The 26,150-nt window shown below is 42.0% G+C and overlaps 1 protein-coding gene across 1 annotated transcript in view; it reads left to right on the forward strand.

Annotated features, from left to right (window-relative positions):
* LOC104539334 (ras GTPase-activating-like protein IQGAP2) overlaps nt 1–26,150 on the forward strand; it is a 64,824-nt gene that overhangs the window by 3,953 nt on the left and 34,721 nt on the right. The window contains exon 2 of the mRNA XM_010182830.1: nt 17,706–17,805. Within this exon, the coding sequence (XP_010181132.1) occupies nt 17,706–17,805 (100 nt within the window). The remainder of the gene's footprint in view (nt 1–17,705; nt 17,806–26,150) is intronic.

Genomic DNA, 26,150 nt, shown 5'->3' on the forward strand with positions numbered 1-26,150 from the left:
TGAAAGCTTGCAAACCAGTGACTTTTCAAAAAGCATTTAACTTTAGAAACTGTAAATTTGTCTGCATGTCTATTAAGCAGAGAGAGACAAATGGCTATTTTTTAATTGAAAATGCGGGGGGACAGAGGGAAGATCTTTTGGTAGAAGTTCCATAGGATTTTTCTAAGTGAAAACAGATGGGTATTTTAAAGCTAAAAGAAAAAGCTTAACTGCATCTTAGGCATATATATTCTTTTGGGTGTATACTTTCTTGTAGTACTTGCGGCTTATGAGAACTTTTCTTTTTTATTGATGGGTGTAATTTGGCAACCAAATACACTGTTTATCTCTTCCACTCTTTTGTAGGTTGCTAATAATTAAACTGCTGAATGAGAACTTGAAAAGTTTAACTGCTTTGTTTAACCAAGTGCACATAATTCACTTGGTAGGAGTGATTCTCTGTGTGCTTTTTGTACAAAGCAGGCTCATCTCCCCTGAAATCCCTTGGTAAAGAAAGGACGCAGCTATGGGACAGCATGCTTAAAGCTACTTGAACCCTGTCAAAAAAGGAAATATTAATATTGCACTGGAAATGGGATTTATAGCACATGCAAGTGTGCTAGATCAAGCCCCGTACTCAAGGCAGGGAATAGGACATGTGCAGATATGCAGCTCACCTCTTTTAAATGGTGTTGCAGTTACATAGTTGTTCTAGCTCAAGATTTGCTTGATACTGTTGCTGGTTCAAACCGACTATGATTTACTAGCAATAATCTTACCTGTAAGGTGGAAAAAAAAATGCCTGGCAGTGACAGGCAGGACTGGTGGGTCATATTTCAGTGGAATGATAAGCAAGTGTGCTCTCCTGTGCTCTGCTCCTTGCAGGAAATGATTAACCTGCTGTGTTTGCTTCACTTGTTCAGGGCATTTCAGTGTTTTTTTGGAACAGGTATCCTTGAACTGCCACATGTTGTTGAATGAAAGCACAGGTGCTGGACTGGGGGAAGGGGTGTCCACCCTGGCTGGGAAAGCATGATGGAGATGGGCAGAGGCCCTCACCTTAGGGAGGGGATGCAAGCAGGGAGGAGTGCCTGCTGCAGGCACATCATTTGCTGATCCTTGAGATGGGCTGGGACACGAACTGGGCCCTGCATGGCTCATTAGTGGGTCAGCACTTTCTGCACCTTGGCTCTTTTTCACCTTCAGAAAACAACGATATCCTCTTTAGCCTGACACCAGTTAGGTTTTGCAGAGGTCTGCAGGACATGCACTACCCTATCTTCACCGCCAGGGGGCGAAGGGGGCTGCTGAGCACCTGACACAGGGCCAGTACTGTGCTGACGACCAACACCTTGCTCCAGTACTGCTCCAGTGGTGTTTTGGGACCGGCCAAGGGTACTCTGGTCCATGGTGCTGGTGAGGCAGGCAAAGCCTGCAGGGTGTTGTGTGATGGCCAAGGGCCTTGGTAGGGTGTCAGGGTGGGCCATGTGACAGGAGAGGGAGGTGATTGGACCATGGCCCTGGCATGGAGGTCTTTGGAGCAGAGAGAAGGAATGCTTTGGTTTGGACATCAACTTCCCTGCTACTCATTGAAGGAGATAATGAATCATACGAACTGTACAAGGCTTCTAAATACCTTTTGAAATGTGCAAATAAGCAGCCATTAAGAACCTGTGCTGATGGATGATTTCAGTGTTAAATTACTGTTTTGTTCAAATGAATATGCACTACCAAGAAACACTTGCCTGGAGGAGTTATGTCAGTTCTTTATTGTCACTTATTGCCCAAGTTGAGAGGTCAGCCAGGTATAAACTCTCCAGGAGTCAGATTCAAGGAGCATCTTACAGCTTTGACTCACGACTGGCAAACTGCTGCCAGCCCCCAAGGATCTGCTGCCTCAAGGTGTGATGCCTGCCCTGCCTGCTAGCCAGGCTCTGAAACTGGCAGAAACTACTGTCATCATCCTTGGTGCTTCTCTTGGCTTGGGTGTATCAAGCTAAGCAGTCTGTGGCTTCAGCTAAAGTGTTGTGATGAAGGATGTGGTCTCTGCCACTCCTTCCCTGTGGACTCTGACCTGCTGCTTTCAAGGTGCAGTAAAAACTCTCATGGCATCTAGCAAAGTGTTTAAACCAATTCTTACCAGGCTGCAAAGCCTGGTGGGAGATATGTAGTCATGCATGCTAGCCATCCTCTACTGGCTTTTTCTCCTGAAAATTTATGAGTGTCCTCCTGCACTTGTGCTTGATTTGTAAAGCAGCTCAGTATACTGGTTGTATTTGCAGGATCTGAGCCTCACAGCTTCTAGGAGCATAGCATAGGTTAATTCATGGACAGTTGAAATGGGAAATGCCCAAACTCAGTATAGAAGTGTGCTTCATTATGGCAACCACTTTTTCACAGGATTGTAATGTTGAACTGTAGGTGGCCAGATGAGACTGGAGTGTTTTGGGGCATCATAGGTAAGTACAGGGGATATTTGTGCCTAATAGTCTGGTTAAAGTGATTAGAAAGGTAAAAAAATTGAAAACTAAACAAGGATACAGGCTTGTTTTGCCAAAACCAGGATCCTGTATCTACGGTTATCTTTTTTCATTAAAGAACCTGCAAGCTTTAATGTTACTGTTAATTAATATTATATAATTAACTAATGTTCATTACATTGGGCTCCCACCTCCTGCCTTGCTGCTGACTGTTGCAGCTGGTGAGGTTTCAGCAGCCTGAACTTGCTGAGGTGTCTTCAGCTCCTGTGCCAGGAGCTGCTGTGGTCTTCATATATTACCAACGCTCATATGATGGCACAGAGACCTAATCAGTCAGGAAGCTAATCTCTCCTTGCAGAGCTGATTTACAGTGCTGGATTTGCAGTCACTTCAGGCCTCTGCAGGGGCTGGCTGCAGAACTCACAGCTGTGCCTGCTGGCCTGAGGCAGGGGGGACTTTCTGGCCAGGTGGAACTGAGACAGCCAGAATTTAAATGTGTTTAAACTGTTCTGGAACTGCATCCTGAAGCTGTGATTTCGTATGTGTGCTCTCAGTCAGCTCTGCTGGTGGAAGAAGCAGCCTTGACTCCTTCCATGGGATTATTTTTGGCTGGATTATGTCCTTGATCTGGCTCACAGCACAAACCCACAGGCAGGTTTGCCAACATGAAGAAGTAGCTGGAGCAGAGATGAGCACAAGCAGTTGAGGGAACAGCGGGTCAAGTTGATTGTGTTCCTGCTGCACACAGAGATCTGGGAAGTGTGTGTGTTGTGGGGCAGCAAAATGTGCAGGTGGTATACAAGCATGGACTGGAGCACACAGGCAGGAGTGTCGTGCATCACCATGGTCGGCCCCTAGTGCCTCTGCTGCGGTGCTGCTGCCACTGCGGCTGCTGTGGCTCTCTGCTCCCCTGCTGCCCAGGGAGTTTTGAATTACTGAAATGTCTTTTGAGGGATTTTCATCTCTAGCACTGTAGTTACATAAAGCCATGTCAGTAAAGGCACGGCAGTGTTCACCAGGCAATGCTGCAGTGGTAAGAAAATTGTTAGAAACCTTCTAAATACTAGACTACTTGACAAAGAAAAATAAATGCTTTTTCTGCATAAAGTAAGATTCAAGATGCTTTTCCAGCTCTTTTCTGCTAGTGAAATTACTCTTAGCTTGCAGGGACTCAAAACTGTAGGGATAAGATGTGACTTGTGTTGCTTATTTCTGGGATTTTCAGTTTTTTGAGACCAACCAATTTACCCAATCAATAGCTGTCTGTCCTCTGTTCAGTGGTAAACAACTCCTAAATTCCATATGCTCTTGATAGAGTATAGCAGAATAAATAATACACTGAAACATCAGCACGGATATGTGGTGGTGTAACTGAAAAGGAGTCCTGGGGAGAGCAGGGATTATGTTTAGACAAATCTGGGGCACAGCTTTTACCAAGGAAAAATGGTCAGCTGTTTTTACAAAACCAGGCACACAGTAAATGTGATGTCACTACATCTAAGCTCAGAAGTTGTTTTGTATACTTCTTTTCAGACCACAGCAGTGCACAGATTTCTTCACTGTGATTTATTGGAGGCTGGGATATGAACCAGCCTTGGTTTGGTATTTGAAGTTGCATAGTGGCAGACTACCGAAGGTGGGTAAACAGCTGACCTGCAAGGATTGGACATGACTGCCTGCTGCTTTGAATTTACATCACCAAAGGGGTTAGATCATTACAAAGGGGTTAGAATGCCCCAGAAAATATACAGCTTTTATCACATGCCATGCGAGCTCTTTCTTTGTTCTCCGGTTTCTATATTCATATAGATCACAAGAAGTAAGACCACATGATTTAGCTGAAGATATCACTAATGAGTTATTTTAGAAAAAAATTAATCAAATTTCTTAGTACTGTAGGTAGTAACAGTCAAAAAATGGCTGATGTTTCCTATAACACTGAACCATGGCAATATCACTTCGTAGTTTCCCTCTTTTTTTTTTAATATATTCTGTTTACAGAGGCTTCTGATAAAAAGAGATGGATTTCTGTAACATTCATCTGTATCCTCTTTTCTTAAAACTATGGCAGGAGTGTGCTGACTGGTAGGCTGCTTCTGTCCAGGCTGCAAATGCTTGTCCATTGACAAGCCTATCTGGACTCCTCAAAAGGATAAAGAAATGAGCAGTTGAGATTTTTGGGCTCCAATAGCAGTAGCAGAATTGGTCTGCACTATCTTGGGCATATTTGAGATGCAACTTTGTATCTGATCAAGTTATAAAGCACAGACTTTCTTGGAAGTTTACATGAACTGTTATTAATTAGGTAGAACTATTTTACTTGTGCTCAGTCTTGACAACCTTTAGCGTGCAGGCCAGGAAGAGCAGAAATGCTGCTGCTGAACAAGGCTATGACACTGGATCTCTATATAAATAGTTCCCATATAGAACAGGAATGACAGACTCACCTGGGCAAGATATTGCTGATGGAATAGCTATTTTTTCAGACTTCTCTGCTCCCTGTAGCAGCTGTAAATGGCGTATTATAAAGAGGCTTATCATAGAATGTGGGTAAAGCTGGGAGGAAGAAACATCATAAGATCTAGCAGAAGTTTTGATCTTTGAGGTAGTGCTTCAACAAAGGAAACAGACTGCAGCTACATAAAAGATTATAAAAGTCAGTGCTCAGCCCTTGAGGATGTGAGTTTTCTTGTAGGGTGGAGGCTTCAAAACTTGCAAATACAAAGCTTAAATTGATGCGAAGTTTATGTGCGTTGCTTGTGCTGTAGTTGCCATAACAGTGATCGAAAGCTAGTTATGCTTCCTTTATTTTAGTGGTTTTGGTATTGCTATTGCAAGCAGAATGCTTGTTTTGATGTGTTTACACAATGCTTCTGATATGACCCTGGTATTTTATTCATGACTGATATTTAACATTGTCATTGTAGTGCTTTCATTATTGAAAATAGATTCAAGGCAGCAAGGAGGCTGTCCTGCGATTGGTACTTGCTGCATTAATCCAAACTTAAATACTTTTTGGAGTGGGTTATGGAGTAGAAACAAGGAAGTAACCTGAAAAATGAAGTTCTTCAAGATGAGATTGACCAAGTTTTGTGTCAACTTAGGGGAAATACGAATTTAGTAGAACAGATACAGTTATACTTGCAAACTTGTGAGTGTATGGTTTGGGTGAAAATTTATCTTGTGAGTGCAGCTGTCAAGGACTTGTTCTGGAAATGGAAGTAATAGGTGTATTGATAGCCTAGAAGGAACATCTGATTCATTCCATATCTGATGATTTTGCAGTAATATGTACAATGGTAGATATGTCATTGCCGCTCAGACCAGTTTTGACTTTCCATATTTAGGTATTGGATGTACTGAGTGGAAGGGTGAAGTTTTTGTCTGCTCTTCTCAAACCATGCTCAAAGGTCTGTGATTAGAGACTTAAATCTTTTTGTGCTTTTGTTCTCCTATGGTTCTAACTCCTGACAATGAATGAGAAATTAATTCTTGTTACTGGGTATGTATGTCAATAAGGCCTGGAGCTGTCCAGAAGCAGTGTGGGCAATTGCCCTACAAGCAACATCTGCCTGCTAGTGTGTTGTGCTCCTGAAGTTACCCAGCAGGGAGTTACTGGGAGGAGGTTACCCTGGAGCCATTAGTGCCAGCTCTAACAACTCTGCAAGCACTTGCTTGCCTACTCTGGAGTGGAGAAGGCGAAGCAGCCTTCAAGTGATAACCAAGGTCATTGCTGACATGCGACTGCCCCTGAACTGGTTACCTGCAAGGATACACTAAGTTTGGTTTTTTTCCTGCAATAATGTAACATCTCACCTGTGCAGCAGGAACTAAAAAGTTGTATCTCTACTGCCCTTGTCTTTCTGCATCTGTGTGGACCAGTACAGCTGGCAAAGCCAAGAGGTTGTAGGGTGAGATCATAGCTTGTGAGTCTGATGATGCACCACCGTTTGTGGTTTTTTTTTGTGGTTCCTGCTTGTACAGAGTCCTCTCAGCTTCAGAAACAACTGCTGAGCACACAGTGATTTTGGGAGTTGTTTCACAAGCAGTTCAACTGCCTTTCCAGGGGAGCTGGAAATGTTAAAGGGAGGGCAGAAACTGCCATCGCTCTCTTTAGTGTCTGCCAGGGGTCATGCTCATCACCTAAACTTACCATACCTGTATGTTGATGTTCTGCATCGTACAGCATTTTTTTACATTCTTGTGATTTTTTTAAGCCATATTTTGTATTAAAAGTGTTCAATCTCATTCTTTGAATCTGTAGGTGCACAATAAATTTTCAGCTTTATTATCCATAATGTTTTTTTATCCCCTTAAACTTTGTTTATCCCCTCCACTGAGATTGAAAAAAGGCATTGTGAGCATGAATCAAAAAATCTGGATTAAAAACTTAAAGGATACTGTGACTGTAATAATTATTTAGGAACTAAAAGCAAGACAGTCTGAGGGACATTTGTTCTCCAAGTTTAAGGCTGTAAACTTCATGACATGTATATTTTTCTTTTATTAACATGCCTATGTTTGTGTCTTAAATAAAAAATGTGTGCCAGCATTTCAGGTTTTTCTGAAGCTCCTTTCAGAGTATGGCGACAGCGCAGATGATTGTTTGGACCTTGGTAGAAGGATGACTTTGCCACAGACTGACTGGGAAGGATCAAGAGAAGTTGTCAAGGGAAGAATTATGACCAGATGTCAGGGCTGAGGGGTTCTACACTGCAGTCTTTCTCATGGTGATTTCAAATTTATTCAGTGCTTAGGTGATGTTCTTGCTTATGGCTTTTCCTAGACAGGTGTTTCAATCCTCCTGAGTCTTAGGGTTCAAATCCTGAGATGTAGCTCTTGTCTGGGTTACTCAGTGATACTCAGGTAAAGATTTCTCTTCGGGTTCTTTTTGTCTTTCATTCCAGCCTTCCTGCTTGTCATCCTCCTTTTCTGTTCTTTAAGATACACCTTACCATATTTCTCCCAGCTGGTTACTGTACTGTGAGTTTGCTGGTAGGAAGACTTTTGATGTCAGCCTCTCAGTGATCTGAATATTGAATCCATTTGGCAACTATTCTGTCCCAGAGAAAATATAGTGCTGAACTTTTTTCAGGAGGTGAGAGTCTCTTCCCTTCCCCTCTTTCTCACTTTCGCTGTTCCTGTTCTTATCTTCCTCTGTTCTCACAGCCAAGAGTAGCCTCTCCCTAACTAGTCTCTAGGTAGTAGGAGTTTACTACAAGTTTATGTATAAATCACTGTTCTGGTCTCTGACTGTAATGCAGATGAGGTTTTTGACACTTTCAAGTTTGAAAAAGAAATTGGGAAAGTTCTGATCTAGCCAAGAAGCCCATGCAGCATTTGGAGGGAGTTATCTTTTGAATTTCTACTGAAGAATAACAACAGTGACCAAAAACCTTAGTGTTCTTCCACTTGCACTTCCCAGTGCTCTTCCTTGTAGACTTCAACTAGTCTGCCTTCTGGTGAAGCATCAGTCAGATGTCTCTTGTCAGACATGCTTAACTTCTTCAGTCTCTTGAGTCCCCCTTTGCCACAGTAAGCCTCATGCTTTATTACAGTCTTTCGTGTTGGCTAAGGTGTCTCAAACAACTTAATTAGGGTGATCTTGGCTACTGTTTGCACAGCAAAGCATCTAAACTGGCAACATTAGGAGCACAATAGAGCCATGGGTCAACACCAATGTGTGCAAACTAGGAAGGGCAGACAAACCTGAATTTGGGGTTTCTGCTGCCACTGCGTTGAGTTCAGTCTGCGCCCTGCCCTTCCTCCCTGTGGTCTTCAGTCTCTTTCCTGTTCTTCCACTCTGCTTCAGCAGTGGCTTTCTGCCCCATATTTGATCCACAAATGGCTATGGGTGGGGCTGTGGCCACCAGCAGTGGTGGTGTGACTGCATATAATGAAAGTTGCCTTTGGGATTCAGCAGAAGGCTGCAGGCACAACTCCTTTTGCAGTTAACTTCTTGTGCTTCCAGCTCCTTTTGTAAGGATCAATGCCTTTCAGAGGAGCTTTTCACTCTTTTTGGGTAAACTTCAAAGTATTTTACCCTCTGCAAGGCATCCCTTCTTTTATGTAGTTGTGCGTATGCATTTGACGTATTGATATACCTGCAATTCTTTTCAGAGGAAAATGGAATATAAAATTTCTAATGCTTTAAATATATTTTATGGCAACTGTAGGCAAAAGACATAGCATTTTTCTTCTCATTAAACCAAATTATAGGGTTGATACTGAAGTGTGCTGCAGACGCTAACTTTTTTCTATGCCTTTCATAGTTGGGTACTGTATTTTACTAGCCTGGCACTATTAAACTATTGTTTTCATTATTTCATTTACATTCTGCTTGTGTGAAGTTGAACTGAGGACATAGTAGGTAAAAAGTAAGGAAATGGTATCCATATGATAAGATGTTGGCTCTTTTTTTGAAGATTGTTCATGTGTATTGCTAATAAAAAGCAAACAGGTTAAAGTAATTCCAGTCAAATGAATGGAGCAAATGGTTAATATGCCAAAATACATGGAATTCAAATTACAAGTTCTTTATTTAAGAAAGCAGTGAACATATAAAGCTGACAGAGGAACTTTTCTTGCTTTACTATTTGTTTCCTCATGAATTAACCTCTGGAGGAGCAAAGCCTGTTGGAAATTCCTGCAAAAAAAATGAATGCCTCAAGCATCTGGTGATGTGCTAATATGACCAACCAGCCTTTTCAGAAAAATTGGGGTTTTTTTAAAGCCCACATGAAAGATATAATTCTTGCTGTAATTGTGTGGAAACTAAGCAGACTCTCCAATAAGACCAACTACTTACCAGTGTAGCCTTTTCCAAGTAGCCTTAAAACTTGGCCATGTTAATGGATTTTGGACTAGGCAAATGGACATAAGATGGTCTGTAAGAGAAAGAAATAACTTGTAATTGGTGTTTGTTACTTCTTCAGGATCCACCAGTCTTAGTGCTTCCTTAGGCTTGCAATTTTTTCAGAAACACAGGTTGAGGGTTTATTAGCAAACACTTTAAGGTCAACTGGGTAGTTGATAAAAAGGAGCTAGAATTTTAAAGGTGCACTTCAATCTTGGGGAAACCTGTTGTGCCTTGAGATGACTAGCTAGCAAAGTAGGCAAATATAAACAGAATTTTATTAACGAGTTACATGAAGTATTGCTGGAAACAGTAAGACTGCTGGACTACGTGGAAGTGGTTGGGCAATAGGCTGATAAATTGCATTTTGTATTTGTAATTGTAGGTGGGAACACCTGACGCTAACTGAAATTGTTTGGAGTTGGATTTTCATACACTTGCTTTGACTCCATTACTCTGTCTCCTTGTTCTTCCAAACATACAGAACAATTATACTTAAGATAAAATGAGCCATGCTATTTTTCTGCATAAGGTTAAATGACTCTACTAGCAAAGAGGTGGCTGTGCTTTGGTATCATTATACAATAAGATAATGTCAGGAGTACTTATTGTCTTTTAATGTATTGCTTCTACTGAAGTCTCCCTTGATGGTACTGCAGAAAGCCTGATATTTAAAAATAGAGTAAAGGATATATGTACCCATAAGCAGAAAAATGATTGCTAAATATTCTTGCAGCGCATGTGGTCTCTTGCTGAATGCCAAAGCTGTCTTGCTTGTGTGGTTAAATGAGACTCCTAAACATTGTGGGAATTCAAGTATCTTGAGACATGTCTGAGGAGTCTTACAGCCTTCTGCCAGTGTCAGCACTTGACAGACTGAAATCAAGCACTTGAGTCAACAACCATGGGCTGTGGTTGCTGTTGAATCACCATCCCCTTGGTTTGATAGTCCTAAGGTCTATGTATTGTAATAATGCTCAGTCTCTGTGGTTGGACTTGTGACACTAGATACATAAGACTGAAATAAGGCCTTTTTCAAGGAAATGAGGGGAGGAGGACTTAAGAGTGTGAATGCACAGGGTTGAGACTCTGAGAAATCTCAAGAGAAAGACTGGTTTAGCATATGTTTTAAATTTTGTATCAGGATGTCTTTTTATTTGACTTCTGTTGTCAACTCTCCTATGCTAATGGTGTTTGTTTGTTTTCCCTGTTAGTGCTGTGTCTGGCAGTGAGATCTGGTCCAGAACAGTGCCTCTATAGATCCAATGTGATCCTTACAAGAGCAGATAATGTCTGCTGGCCAGAAAATACTTGTGTGTTTCTGTATGAACATCTGAGCCTGCTTTCTTTGGACAATGTAACAACAATAATTCAATTAGGAGAGACATAGACATTTTTAAGGGAAAGGCAAAGTAGTTCAGTGTTTGAAAGACTTGGAAAATGCCATATTGAAGAGCCTCATAATTTAATAAAGGTTATTAGTGTGCCATCTCCAGTGAATCTGCCCTCAAAGTTCACAGCTGTTGTAGGGTTTTGAGTGCTTGCAGTGTTTGCCTTTGTCCAGAACCCTTTATTGGAACAAACATTCAGGGAATGGACTGAATTCCCTTAACTGGAACCATAGAAAAGGGCTCAGATCACAGAATGTTATGAGTCGGAAGAGACCTCAAAAGATCATCCAGTCCAACCCCCCTGCCAGAGCAGGATCACCTAGACTAGGTCATACAGGAACGTGTCCAGGCAGGTTTTGAATGTCTCCAGAGAAGGAGACTCCACAACCTCTCTGGGCAGCCTGGTCCAGTGCTCTGTAACCTTCACAGTGAAAAAGTTTTTCCTTATGTTCACATGGAACCTTCTATGCTCCAGCTTGCACCTACTGCCCCTTGTCTTGTCATTGGATATCAGATTATCTGGTTTTATTGTTGTAGGACATGTGCTAGCCGCTTGTGACAGGGCTCTTCGACAGAGGAAGTCTTGAAAGCTATTTTGATTAGAGCCTTATTTTTTTGATCCAAAGAAATGTCTTCCAGCATAACAATAGAGCTGTAAGTACTAAATACTTTAATAACGGAACACCTGTAATAGTTGTTTGGTGCTGAAAAGCCATTTTTTCCTAGTAGCCTATTGAATTATCTATGTGAATTGGGTGAGTTAGAGTCAGCATTTTCTTTTGCATATTTAATAAATTGTTGCATTAGATACCTGTGAGACAATATTGGGAGCTGAAGTTCTGGAGGGAACATCTGCCTCTAGCTTTGAGCAGTGTTTTTTCTGCTATCTATATCCTGTCCACATGTTTTCCAGCTGCTTGGCAGTGCTGTAAGCTCCTGCCCAACTGCAGTGAGGGCAGCTCAGGTAGCAGCAAGCCTGGCTCAGAGCATTACCAGCTCAGACCTGCTCTAGTTACAAGGTTTGGCTGGTGCTGCATTGGTGCAGTAGCAGCACCTGAACTGCCAACATAGGAGTGGCCATGGAGCTGAACTGCCTTGGGCAGGCACTCCTGGGGTGCTGGGTACCAGAAAGTAAAGATGATACTAGGAATAAAATATGTCACTGAATCTATTGGGCTCTTTCACACTATAGCAAAATGGTTATGTGCTCTCATATAACCCAAGGTTTTAAGTCACCTTGACCATCTAAAATGCAACTACGTTTTTCTTGAAACTACAGCACTGTAGTGTGATGGCAAATGTTTTGTGTTTGCAGCTTGTTGTTGTGGTACAGGCAGACATAAATGGGATGCTGCCTAGAGCCTATTGTACTGGGCTCAGCTTTCACTGAGACTGGCTATGGCCAGCAGAGTGTCAGTCAGGATGCTTTTCAATGTGCTAATACTGGGCATGTGGTAATAGGCTTGGGTGGAGGAGGCAGGAAGATGCGTGGCAGGGATACACAGAATTTGCAGAATTTCTCACCAGTGGACTGGAGCAATGCCTTGCCTACTGTTTGGCCAGGATAGCACACAGATGGGATAGCCAATTGTGGATTAGCTAATGTTTAATTCAAATACTACAGTGAAAAACATTTATTCCGGCATTTTAGTGTTCATTCATGTATCTCTTTTCTTCTCCCTCAGTCCTGACTTTACCAATTCTTTCCTGTTACTATAAGAGGATTTTGTTCTCTCTGTCCTCTGTGTCCTGTGTTATTGAGCTTCCCTGTTGTGGTGCCAAAAGAGCTGCCCTCCTCCTTGCTCACCTCTCACTTTCCATGGGAAAAAGTTTTTGGTGGCAGGAAATTGAGGGGGATTTGCCCTGGGAAATAAAAGCCTCTGTTCCTTTCTTTGCTGCCTCTAGTATAAGAAATCTTTTGGTATGTCTGTGGCAAATGCCTTATTAAAGGGTCTGCCTGCTAGAAGCAGCCACATTCTTAAGCTATTGCAGATGAAGCCTTAAATGCTGCTGTAGTTTTTGCAGGGGTTTTTTGTTACTGTTGGGGTTTTTTTTTCAGCCTCAGTTTATTAAGATAACAAACTGTTTAGGGAAATGTTATCCCTGAATAACTTGGAGTTTTGCCTTGTAAAGTGTTCCATAAATTTGCAGTCAGAAATTAAAACAACTGTTAATTTTCCTTGCATGTTCTTTGGTTATGTATTATAGAAGCTCCAAATTTAGCTTCATTTAAAAATACAATCCATTGATCCATGGGCTCATTTGAAAACTCTTGCTAATTAGACCTGTAAAACACCTCTTACTCAATGTCATCTCAAGTATAAACATACTAATGGGAGAGATCCATTAAATTCAGTGTTGATGTGGATTCTTTGTGACCCTGGGACCTCCCAAATCTTTGCCATGGTTGTGATAAGAGGGTTAACTCTGAACTTGGGCAACATTTACACAGTCAGCACTTATTCTTAAAAGTCTTGTGTAAACTGAGCATATCTTACGTGAACCCGAAGTTTTGAATCTCTTTCCAGACACTGTTAGTAAGGTCATGGCTCCAGTGGCTCTTACACACCTGGGCAGTAATTATGTTGCAGCTTGAGGAGTGGTGGCCCTGTTTTTGAAGACTTACTCAAATCCCAAAGGTTGAGAGGCTTTTATGTTGTCTACTAGTGCTGAGTCAGACTCAGTAAATGCTGCTTGTGCCATCTTGACTGTTAGGCACATGGAGCGCCTTGGGTTGCACTGGCAGCCCTGTGGTCAAGCAGCTGACAGAGCTCTACGTATTTGCCAACAGCTCGAGTGGCTGTCTTGGAGGATCAGGGTGCATCAGAAAGATTTTGCAAGTCATAACCAAATGTCAAACATCCACTGGTCCTAGCTACTGCCTTGCCTGTTCTTCTGCTTCTTCCACGATGGTGGTAAACAGGGCAGATGTTTCAGACAAAAATGAGGATGGATGTAAGTGTGCTACGTCAACTCATGGAAGGTGTACAAATCTCTTAATGTATGGACACTCCCTGGTAAGCAGACTTATTTTTGTGAGAAATCTGTGGAATTGAGGATATGTAAGAAGTTGCTAGTAGAATGTGACTTTATTTCCATGGAATCAATTGAGGGAAGAATTAACTTAAACAACTGTTGCATCACACTGAGTGCCAGAATATGTCTGTTGTCATGCTTATTCAAAATTAAGTGTGTAAATTTAAGCTTTAGTACTGATCACTGTTCCATGCAGTGTTTCCTACATGTTCTTTCTTTGGTGTTTTTTCCATGAAGGAATACCTATATTGAGGTAACTTGATGTCTCAGTACACGTGTTTTATATTTATTGGCTGTTGGCTAACAAGGGGCCAACATCTAAAACAAATTGAAATCGAGAGCCTTTAGGCTAGCTACACTGGGATTTTTATTAGTGCTTGTCAGTAGCCCAGACATACTCTTAACATTCCATCTAGGAGGGTATATTTTGTGGTTTTTTTCTACTTCATTCTAAACAAGTCACAAAATTGGTTAATTGAATCATCACCTGTTGTTTTAGGTGCCTTTTTTCCTGTATAGCTTCTATGTAGTGTGCATGTGCCCTGTTCTGTGGCATTTGGATCTCTTCAGCTGCAGCATTTTGTGTCTGCCTGGATCCTGCTTGGCCTTACCAGTGGGCTCGAGGTCCTCAGGTGAAGACCAGCTCTGCTTACTCTGCCTTGTAACATCTTTTATCACAGCAATCTCTTCCCTTGCAAGTTGACTGCTATCAAGAATTTACTGATACAGCAGAAACGTGTTTATTCTTTTATCAATCTTCCAGTCTTTTGACTAATGCTTGCCCTGTTAGGAAGACTGAGCTTTCTGTCTTCAAATCAAGCTCATTTGTGTGTTGAAGTTGGTGTGGCAGGATTGCTGGATGCGCTCATGGGTCTGAAGTTGTGGAAAGCTATATGCAGGGCTTTTGTTGAAGACTGAAGCCTTTGCCAGGTGTTTTAGCAGACTAGACTTTTAGAACCCAAGTCTTCAAAGTAGTTTGCTCTGTATCGCAGTCCTGGGGCCACCTCTATCCTACGAGTTGTCTTTGCTGTTTCTAGAAGTGTCTCTAACTGCTTGTTCGATGTGATAGCATTGTTGCCTTGAAACCAGCATGTGTTAGAGGGGAAAGTGTGTAATCAGTCTTATCAGAAGCCTGTGTTGCAAGAGACTCCTCCCGGCATATAAGCACTGTAGGTGTTGGCACTCCCTGTGCTTTGCCTTTTCAGTGCTCAGATATTCAGCCCAGAAACAGCTGCTTTGGCCCTGGCAGGAAAGAAACGTAATATCTTACCTGTGAGCTGCTGATACACTATCCCTTCTAGAAAGGATCCAAGTTCTCCACTTTTCAGTGTCCACAAGTTACTTGTTCTCAGCTCTTGCTCTTTTCCCTCATTGGAGGATTTCCTAAGCAGAACAACTATTACAATCCCAAGATATCTGTTGGTGCATTAATCCACCCTCTGAACCAATGTTTGCAAATAATTTTCATGAGGGATTTGAGGCTGGCAAGGGCTACTGGATCTGCAATGTCCTTATTGAGGATGGGAGGGACCTGTGGATGTGTAGATCCAAGACTAGATTGTAAAGCATTAGTGTTATTCAGGTGAATTCTTAGGCTGATACTTATCAAATGGGTTTTGTGGTTTTCTTACTCCTACTTTCAGACAAGCTGCCTCTTTTGCTGCCTTGCTTATAGCTGCAGTAAGTTGTGTTTGGAGGGCAGCAGTAAATGGCTGTTTATGGAGCTAAGACAAGCAGGCTATAGGAGCTGTGTCATGAGGGACAAAGGCTTGGTCTGGTATTGGCTGTCCCATCCTGGCTAACAGGGCCATAACCCACTAGGATGGTCAGCTGGGCTCCTCCAACTATACTTGTCTTCATCTGTGGGGCTCTTACAGTTGAGGGAGAGCTACGATGTTTGAAAAGTGGCCCTAGAGCTCAATGTCACAAGTAATAATGTGATATACTAAATTTCAGTGTGATGGCTCATCAACAGTTCTCCCTTGCACTGAGAAGCTAGGACCCCTCTGCAGCAGAGGAACTCTGTCAGAGAGTGGGAGCAGTCTGTCCTGAATATGCTGACTGCGGCATGGGCAAGAGCAGCAGGGCATCCTCCACAGCCAGTTTGCCAGGCTGAGTATTTTACCACCTGCCTCTCATGTTTGCCTCCAAACTAATGTTTTGGTTCACAGCAAGCGATGACTGGATTACAGTATCTGAGAACTCATTTTAGAGTCACAGCTATTGGACCTAACAGACTTTAAAGAGACTTGGAGCAAGATATGTATTCATCTTATCAGTGTATGAAACTTCAGGGTAATAAGGAAAAGCCATCTTAAAAGCAAAGGAAGATGAGAGATACCAGTGCTTGGTAGTTAAAACTGAAACTACAAAGCTTAGAGCAGCTAGATGATTCAATAACAAATGTGTGGCAGCATCAGCCCAAAATGTGGGCAAGTAGTGTAATTTCTTGTGTCCTCAATAAGTGCATGTGTGATCATTTCTGTGGGGTATTTGGGGTTTTTTTTGTTTGGGCTTTTTTTTTTTTGGATGGGGGGAAGAGCTTTTGAGGTCCAGCCTTCAATGTACTTGTAAAGTCCAGATTCTTGCTTTATTATAGTGCCTTTTATTTGAGTTGCCTGTATCAGCCACCAGAAGATGTTTACCTACTACATGAGGCAGCTGCATTGGGTGAATGTTGAAAACTTGCTCAATCTGTGTGACGAAAAAGCAACTCACAGTGCATTTGAGGAGAAGAGGGGCCTGTGGTTTTTTACTGAGGATGTATCTTGATGTTCTCAGCTAACCGACTCATGGGTTGCTGCAGAAAGTGGCTGGCCCAGCCCTGTGTTTCCATCCCCACCCTTGTGCCTGTGTCAGTGTGCCCGCAGGTGTGCAGTGGCTCAGATCAGGGACCTGACCTTCTTAGAAGAGGGTCTATTTGTAACTGTTGCTCTTTGGTGAGGGCTGCCCCTTATTCTGGTTCAGTAATGCAGCCACAGGATTGTCACCTCAGACACAAGAGGTGATGCGAGTACATGGCTGAGAAAATATGGGGGAGGGTCAGGCCAGCTCTTTTGGCAGCTGCTAGCATAAATAGGGTGTCATTTTGGTAACTGGTTTATGCTGAAAACTATTTCCAAAAACCTCACATGCAGTGCTTGAAACTCAGCCAGAAGTCAGCACTACTGTATGTTCCTTCAGATTCATAGCTAGAAACATTTGGAAGAGTTGAAGATTTGTTAACATGTGCCCTCTGTGCCCTAGAAAGAAAAAAGGACTAGTCCCAGAGTAGTAGTTATTAATAATCAAGTTTGTTTGCAGCTGGAGATGTGCTCAGAGTCATCCTTAACAGGTTGGGAAAGTGCTTTTGTGGGAGGTGTTATGGCTGCAGTAAGTAGGGGTGTGAATACCACAGCTTATTCATTTGATAACAGGCCTCATCCCCATCAGTGGGAAGCAGCTCAGTCTGTTGCAGTCTGACAGGTTGCTGAAGCTGCTGCTGATTCCCAGGTTGTCCTTGAGGTGTTTACAGTGTGTTGCTGTCCTCATCTCTTCTGCTGGGGCTCTGCTTAGCACAGGGCTGCTTCATCTGCTGCTTGCTTTGAGCTTCCACAGAGGAGTCCTTGGGCTCCTCTGAGGAGTAGACTGAAACTCTGCTGGCTCTCAGCCACAGCACCATGTGTCTGAGTACACCATCCTGCCCTCAAATCAGGCGAAGGAAGAAGAGCAATAAATGCTTGGTTTTGAACAAGTGAAACTCGAGGAATTCACTGTACAGAGAACAGCATATTCCTGGTGATCTAAACATCTTTCTGCACTATGCTATAAAAGGCCCCTTTTATAAGGAAAAATTACTAATTTAACTCTTTTCTGTTGTAATTTTAGTAAAAACTGCCTAATTCTGCAGTTATTTACTCAGTAAAATTGCTCTAAGAATCACCCCTGACCTGCGTGTAACTTTATATGGGTTTCTGTTTGCAGCTATTGTGGATGATGAAAGGCTTTCAGCAGAAGAAATGGATGAAAGGAGGCGTCAGAACATTGCTTATGAGTATCTGTGCCACTTAGAAGAAGCAAAAAGGTAAGTAAATGAAATCATACTCGTATCTGGCTCTTAAATACCTCTTCAAAGGTATTTAACAAGCCTGTTGTGTTCTTGAGCATTGCAACTTTCAATTCAACTTCTTGAATTACTTGGATTAACTTAATATTGGACTCTTATAGCATCCAGTACAAGAAACTAATGCGCAATGTAAAAAGTTTAATTCAAATAAGGGTTTAGAAACAATCAAGACAGTCTCCTCAGAGTTACTGCAGTGACCATCTTCAATGAAAGTAGAGGTTGGGTTCTAAAACCTAAGGCTGTCATTTGGTGAGAAGTTGAGTCAGGCTTATATGACTAACTGGGGAGAAAGTATTTTGTTCCTGGCTGCATGGTCATGTTCCTTTCTTAGCATTAGTGCATGTGAAGTGACTCAAGTTGCTAAGATGGCAGAAATTCAGCTAGACTCTTACTGAGTTAATGATGCATATCATCTTGATGTTTCAATAGTAACTGTAGACAGGGCAATAAGATAACCTGGACTCTGATCTGTCTTTAGTTCCTGTAACCTATAGATCAAGAGTACTCATCTCTTGAAGCAACAGCCTGTGATGAAGCACTGATCTGCAAGGGGATTTTATCAGCTCTGTGCAAATGTACTCTGCTATGTACACTTCATTCTCAAAACAAATATTCAACAGTATTTTCATAATTACTGAGTAAGAAAAAAGGTGCAATATCCTTGTGCTTTTGCAGAAGCTTGAAGTGCTGCTATTATCGAATGTAAAAACTTATTTTACACTCTGGTCAGAATTTTCAAATATGCCTGTTGTACTCAATTTATTGCCCTGAGCACCACTGGTAAGTGTCTTGCTTCTGCTCTGCTTTTGTTGTTGATGGTGGTTTTATTCCTAAATTTTAGTTGGATGACTTTCCTAAGAATTTCTGTAGAGAAAAGGAAACTTGAACTCTGATTAGTAGCGTAAGCTGGGAAACCTCAGTGTGATGACAAACCATAGGATCTTTAGGATAGAGTAACTCAGTATATGGTCAGGAATCAAGCATAAAACACTTCCCTGGGCTTTGTTGCTGCACTGTCCCCTCACTATCACAGCATGGCCCTGATGGTTACCTATTTGGTGATGGTTACGTATTTGGCAGTCATAGGACAGCTAGCTGCCAATCATCTTGTCCTAGGGAAGCTGTTATAAAAATAAACCATTTTTACTTCCTATATGCTATGTTGTCCCATTTGCTGCAGCAAATGTTCTCTCCTTTGCTCTTTCTTCCTCTTTCCACTGGTAAAAATGGTTCCCCCCTCACATATTTAAGATGGCAAGTGTCTTGCTGCTGCCAGAGAGGACTGTTCTGCTCTGCAGACTCTTGTTGCCTCCAACATGTAGTTGTAAGAGATTGCCTTTGGGCAGCTGAGTCAGCTTGCTATGCTGGCAGGAAACTCATAGTGCTTTTGCTGAGTTAGTTTTCTAGTGGTTTAGTGAGCTGACTAGTCTGATCAAGGGGTCAGAGGAGAATCACTGGCAAGAGGAAGGGTATGGGGTACAGCCTTACATTTGAGAGAGCAGGTCTTCACTTTCATTGCTGGAAGGCTAGATCTCCATCTCAGGAAACATCTGAGTGTCAAACTTTTACTTTAGTCAAGGTTTCTCCTTGGTCTGTTACAACTTGTCTACCTGCTGGCTTCTAGCACAATAGGAATAACAACTAGCCTACAAATCCAGCCTTTTCTATTACTATTATCACTTAATTTTCTTTCAGATTTTTTTTTTTCTTTTCACTCTCCTTCCTTCCCAGGTCTACTTGTCACTTTGAACTCAAGTTCCCTAGTTTCTTTGCAGCATCTGTCTTGATATTTCACAAGGAAATGTGAAGTTATTTTTACAGCTAATGACTTAAATTTGTATCTGCTACGAGTAACCCTCTCCTCTTCCTTGTATCTATTTTCATATGGGTTCATGTCATTAGTGGTTTTCTTATAAGAAACACTCCTTTAGCACTGCCAGCTGTTGATGGGACTTTGCATCCAGAACAGTCACTCTCAGGGCTTAGGTAGCTGGAAGCATTTTTGGATCTCAATTTGAAATTTACTGTTAATATTCATGGCCAGTGTTTGCTACTGCATGTGGTAGGGATGAGTTCTGCAGTGTAAGGAGCCTTGTGCTTTCCTCACTGAGGGTTTAGATTGTCATGGGTGAAGCTGATGTGGCAGCCCAATGCTGCTGTATGTCGTTCTCCCATGTCTCAGCACACAGGCGTCAGCGTTCATTAGAGAAGAGAGGGTGGTGATGGTGGGGTGGTGATGGCTCTGGGGTGCTCTCAGGTGGACAGAGCTGCTGTGGGGGAAAAAGGAGGGCAAGGGAAACTTCTCCCTTCACAGTGAACTGTTGGGATAATTCAGCTGTATGATGAGATTTTGTCCCAAGATGGACTCTTACTAATGTGAAAAACACTTGGCAATGAACACATACAAAAACTTGCAGAAACAAACAGAAATGCCTGTGCTTCGTAGCTGTGTAGCCTCTGGCTCTGTTTCCTCAGGAGGAAAGTAATGCCTTGTGGGGATGACAGGCTGAAGTGGTGAGTGTGCACAGCTGACCAGGCCTGACCTAGTGAAATAGCAGAATGAGAAAATGCCATATCTTTTTTCACTGCACAGTTATCACCCTCTCCACCCTGATTGGGTTGAAACATAGTGGTGTGCAGTCTCTACTCTGTACTTAAAAGGTTATAGCATTTTCTTTGTCACAACAGAGCCTAAACAAAATTAGAGACTCTGGAAAGAGATATAGCAGCCTTGGAGAGACCTATGGGGTTGTAAGTCAAACTATGGCAATACTAGACCGGTGCAAGCTATGGATAGCTTGAGTGTAGGGCGCAGACTGCCTCAACAGCTCATGGTGGTTCTTGTGCTTCAGCTGTGCAGTTTCACCTGTGGTGTCTGCTGAGGGATCAGCTCTTGCTGCTTGCTCCCAGCAGTGCCCTACTGGGTGAAACCTAGGAGAGGGATCTGCCTCTGACATATTTATGTATACTGTTGCAAGCTTTTATTTTTTTTCTTCTATAAAACCTGAATGCATGGAGAGAATTTTTTTAGTATTCAGGACACTATAGATATTGCTGGCAATAAACAGATCTAAATGGGTAAAGCAATGTTAGTTTTTTTCCATCCATTTGGCACTTGCTGAAATGACAGCTAATACTGTTTCAGCTGATCAGCAGTGTGCAAACAAAATGTGTTTTGGCCCATATTGAAGAGTAAGAAATACTGAAATAAGTAATAAATAGCAAAAGAATGGGGCAGAGCATGGCTTTATATATAGTACTATGGCAGGAGTTAAATTTTTTTCTCACTATATTTGTAATCAAAATATTATTTTTTTAGCAGCTTTACATTTTGAAATGCCAGAGTTAATTAAAAGAGTGAAGAATGTGTACTTTCAGCTGCTTTTCAGACCACTGTTTGCACACTTACTTCCTGTAGCCCAGCTTTAATAAAAACTTTCCAAGCTGAACATGAAAGAAGAATCCTGCTGCTGGTAGCTGATGCTTCTGCAAATAACTTCTATACTAGGCACAATATCTCTTATATGTATACAGCAGAGGAAATTGGTTTTTTTAAACACAATGAACAGGCTTGTAATATCTGCAGAGGTCAGTAATGTTTGAATAGGGGGCTATATTTGATAATGGAGAAAAAAACATCTAAAATGCTAGTCTCTTTCTCCCCAGAATCATACACCTGGTAACTCAAGTTTTTGGTTGCTCATGTCTGTCATTTGGTTTATTACTTTAGTCTTTAGGAAAGGAAAGGAAATTTCATTGCATACTAAACAAAGTAGAGAAAAATAAGACAGTTTCTAGTACCCTTGAACTCCTGAGAAGTGTAAAATCAAGAATAAACAATTAGGAGTAGGAATTTAGTCACTTCAAGCAATGCAATCATGAGTGCCTCAAAGAGAAGCTCTCCAGACATTACACAAATACATTTCCAGTATCACTTGGGAAATTCTTCTGTTAAATAACTAAGGCCTGAGGTGGGCATGAACAGCTGTATCACAAGCCTTAATGTCTTACAGGATTATGTTGATTTCAATAGTTAAATTTTACCACAAAATCCTCCTTTCCAAAGTTTCTTTGTAATATCCAGAACATCAGCTTCTGCCTTCAGTTTGGCTTTTGCTGTTGCTCATCCCTTTGCAGATGAGCAATTACCTTTCTGTAAATGCTAATATCTATTTGAAGGGTTTTAAACCATGATTGAAGATTTTGCATGTAATGCAAATCAAGTTTACAGTAAATCTGTTGTGGTTGGCTAGGGTTATAATTATCCATAATTAAGCAGGCACTATTTCTCTTTGCTTCTTGGAAATTTTACGTTCTTATGCTAAGCTTAAATTTGAACCATGGGAGGCCTCACTTTACTAAGCTTGCCTCTCTCTCCATGAAATAGAATGCACTATGTTTCACAACGCATATGCAGTGATTTCATAATCAGAACTGCCAGTATTTATCTAATTTCTTTTTACTTTTCATACTTAGTCATTCAATAGGACAAGAACTTGTGTGAAACAAGAAGCAGGCGGATATGGCACTCCAGAGCATGATTTAGTGGGCATGGTGGTGTTGATGGTTGGACTCGATCTTAAAGGTCTCTTCCAACCTTAATGATTCTATGAAACACTGCAGCTTTAGCTTCAATGTTTGGACAATGGAGACACAGTGAAGGAAAATCACCCAGGAAATTTCTTTTGAGAAGCCATTTTTTTTTCCAATTTCTTTACAACAGAAAATCAAATAAGCTATTTTAGGTTCCAGAGCCAGTCTCCTTCATTGTATTGGATTTTATTAAATTGGTTTGCAATAGCTATTTGTGGTATTGGTCACTGATGAGATCACAGTTGGAAGCTGCTGTGTAAAAATGTGCGTGCAGTTTAATATACTTAAAGGGTCAAGACCTGAAGTGCTTAATTGGCTTCAGTTAAAGCTAATTCTTTTGCAATACCATAGCACCATAGAAAACTCAAGTTGCTCCAGGTGTTAGGACTGTGGGAATCACATGTCTTTGATCCTACAAAGACTTGATACTAAAGTAAATTCTGCCAGGCTGCTTGCTGCTGTTTCTCCATGACCGAAGTTGTAGTAACCATGCAGCCCAGGCAGCTCATGAGTGAATTAATGCTACTCAAATGCTCTATTTTAAGTCAATTTATTTCAGACTATAGGAAATCTTTAAAACATTGAATTTAGAGGTAAATGTGTAAAATGGTAATATAGCTGTACAACTAGCTGACTATAAGCAGAAAAAATTAAGATACTTCTTGCTAACCTGTTTTGTGTTCTTTGTCAAGAAAATAATTCTTCTGGGACTGGAGTCCACAGACACATTGTAGGCTATGAACTCTGGATCATCCCCTACCTCTCTTCTGTAAGCCTAATAAAGCACCAGTGAACATGACTGGCAGCAGCTCTAAAGGCCAAATGTTTGAAATTAAGATGCTTCAAGAGATGAAATTCTTGGGAGAATCCTACTTAGCAGGGATATACCCATCCCTTAAATATCTCAGTCCACACAGAGGTATTGATCTGCAGATATATTTATTGCTTCATGTCTTGATCCTCAAGGGTACTTACCTAGCAGACAGACTGCCAGCTAGTCAGTTGAACAGGGGTTTTTATTCCAGATAGTCATACAATTGTGCAGATATACCAGAGTTACGCAAGTGTCAGTGATATCAGTCAATCCAATAATTGCTTGGATAGTGAGATTTGCATATGAAAAGTCTCAGTAGTAAGATCTGAAGGAAAGAGAAACCTTTGTGCTACATTGAGAGAATTCCTTTTTTCTGTACAGGAGGTATTGACCTGCTCACTGCGATGCTGGGGTAATTTGTGCACATGATATGGGTCATTGCTCAGTGTGTATAGTTGCTGGATAATGCTCCTGAGTAATGATGGATATGAACTTTGTATTTAGGAGACTAAACTATATAGCAATTGTCCCATAGCATGCCTTGAAGCTAACAGTATACTCACTTCAGAGTGGTACTCTTTTCCAAAGTTTTCAACCTTTGGTTTAGGCACCACCCTCCTGTAAGAGTAAGTGTGATTTTTTTTTGATTTTTTTTTTTTATTAGAAGAGCAACAAATTTGAAACTAGTTTGGGCTCTGATGACCTCATATTGGTGTAGTTTGTATGCTCAGCTTCACCAAGAAAGCACACGGCATTTTCATTTCTCCTTCACTTTTCTGTTTGCAGAAAGCCTGTTTGACTTCATACTCTACCTATAAGACTAGGTGCTTGTTAGGTCAAACTGATGGCTTCATTTTGCACTCTCAGTAGTGTAACCTGAGGTGGCCTCACTAAAGTATCAGTAGTAGCTGAGTCATTATGGTACTGTATGGAGCACACCAAGGAGTAGGGAAGCAGGCTGCTGGGAGAGGTTGGTAAGGATTTTCGCACAGAGAATCACAGAATGGTTTAGATTGGAAGGGACCTTAAAGATCATCCAGTCCAGCCCCACTGCCATGGGCAGGGACACCTCCCACCAGACCAGGTTGCTCAAAGCCCTGTTCAACCTGGCCTTGAACACTTCCAGGGAGGAGGCATCTGCAGCTTCCCTGGGCAACCTGTGCCAATGCTTCACCACCCTCACAATAAAGAATTTATTCCTAATATCCAGTCTAAATCTACCTGCTTCCAGTTTAAAACCATTACCTTTGTATCACTACCTACCCCAGTAAAAAGTCTCTCCCCAGCTTTCCTGTAGGACCCCTTCAGGAACTGGAAGACTGCAATGAGGTTCCCCCAGAGCCTTCTCTTCTCCAGGCTGAACAGCCCCGACTCTCTCAGTTAGTCCTCACAGGGGAGGTGCTCCAGCCCTCTGATCATCTTTGTGGCCCTCCTCTGGACCTGCTTCAACAGCTCTATGCCCTTCTTATGTTGGGACTCCAAAGCTGGACACAGTACTCCAGGTGAGGTCTCACCAGAGCAGAGTAGAGGAGCAGAATCACTTCCCTTGCCCTGCTGGTCACACTTCTTTTGATGCAGCCCAGGATATGGTTGGCCTTCTGAGCTGCAAGTGCACATTACAGACCAAAACTTCCACATCTGGAAGGATGGTAAAAGAAAGCGTTAGGCTGAGTTGTGCAGGGAGGAACACAGCTGTAGGTATTAGACATAGCAGGGTTTGTATCCTGCCTAAGGGATTCATATGAAGTTGCTGTTGGGAAGTACATGTGGCAGTCACTATGGGATGGAAGGGCACTGGTTTATCCTTTGCTTAATGTTGAAGGGCCTAACTGTTGCTTTTAATCTTTGGATAGGTCCTTCTGCAGTGTTTGGACTCTGGTCAGGGAGTAGTTCCTATTCTTCTGAGAGCAATGAAGGCCTTTGCTTCTCCATGTGTTAGTGATGGAGTAGATCACAGTATGTGTGCTGTGTGCCTGTGCGCCTCAAGCTGGGTTGTGGGCTGTGACGACAGCATGCTGCACTGATGATGTAGCTGATCAGCAAGTGCTGCACTCTGCCAAGCATATATCCCATTGTGTTGTAACCCTACTGCGGCATTTGAATAGGCTTGTGATGTGGTTGTGTGTCTATTTGCTTTGGACCAGAGCAGGAAATTACCTGGTCTGATGGAATTCACTTTTTAACAGCTCCTTTGCAGAAGTGTACTTTTCACATGCCAAGATCCTCCTTTCCCAACTGCCATGTCCTGGAGAGCTGTTGATCTTTGGAAGAAGTGTTTATTCAGGCCCTTGCAGAAACTGTTGTAGGGAGATGTGAATGGCTCTTCTTAGATCAGAAGATGTGAGGCAGCAACTTTACTTAGTGACCTTTATAGCACTACTGTGTGTGGACTGCTGCTGCTGAGGAGTCCACAAGTGTGTGCTGGTGGGATCTCACTGTATTAGAAGAAAAACTGAGTGTTCATAAGCAACGTACTTCTAGAGCAGGAGGAGTTTGCTATACCTTTGTGTATGCTAGAAATCCAGGTTCCTACAACTTGCTTAGCTACAGCTCTGGGACTGGAAATCCTAAAACTGGTCCAGTAATTTTTGAGAATTGCAAAAGAACCAATGTGCCACTAGAACTCCAGTTCTGAGTTAGAAAAACAACCCATGGAGTGGAGGAGTCACTGCTCACTGAATATGCAGATGTGACCTTGCAAGTGGCTTTTTCCTTCCAGCTGCTGCAGGCAAACACTTTATGGGATAAGACAGCTGCTGAAGGATACAAGTTTGGGTTTCCTTAAGAATCAATTCTGGTGCAAGTGTCTCAGTTCACTGACTGGAGGAGTACTGTGACAGTTTGTACCTACTATCTTAGGTACGGAGTAATGCTAGAAACTGCTTTGGCTGTTGAT

Source organism: Mesitornis unicolor, unplaced genomic scaffold (assembly GCF_000695765.1).
Source record: "Mesitornis unicolor isolate BGI_N332 unplaced genomic scaffold, ASM69576v1 scaffold15434, whole genome shotgun sequence".
Lineage (NCBI taxonomy): Eukaryota > Metazoa > Chordata > Aves > Mesitornithiformes > Mesitornithidae > Mesitornis > Mesitornis unicolor.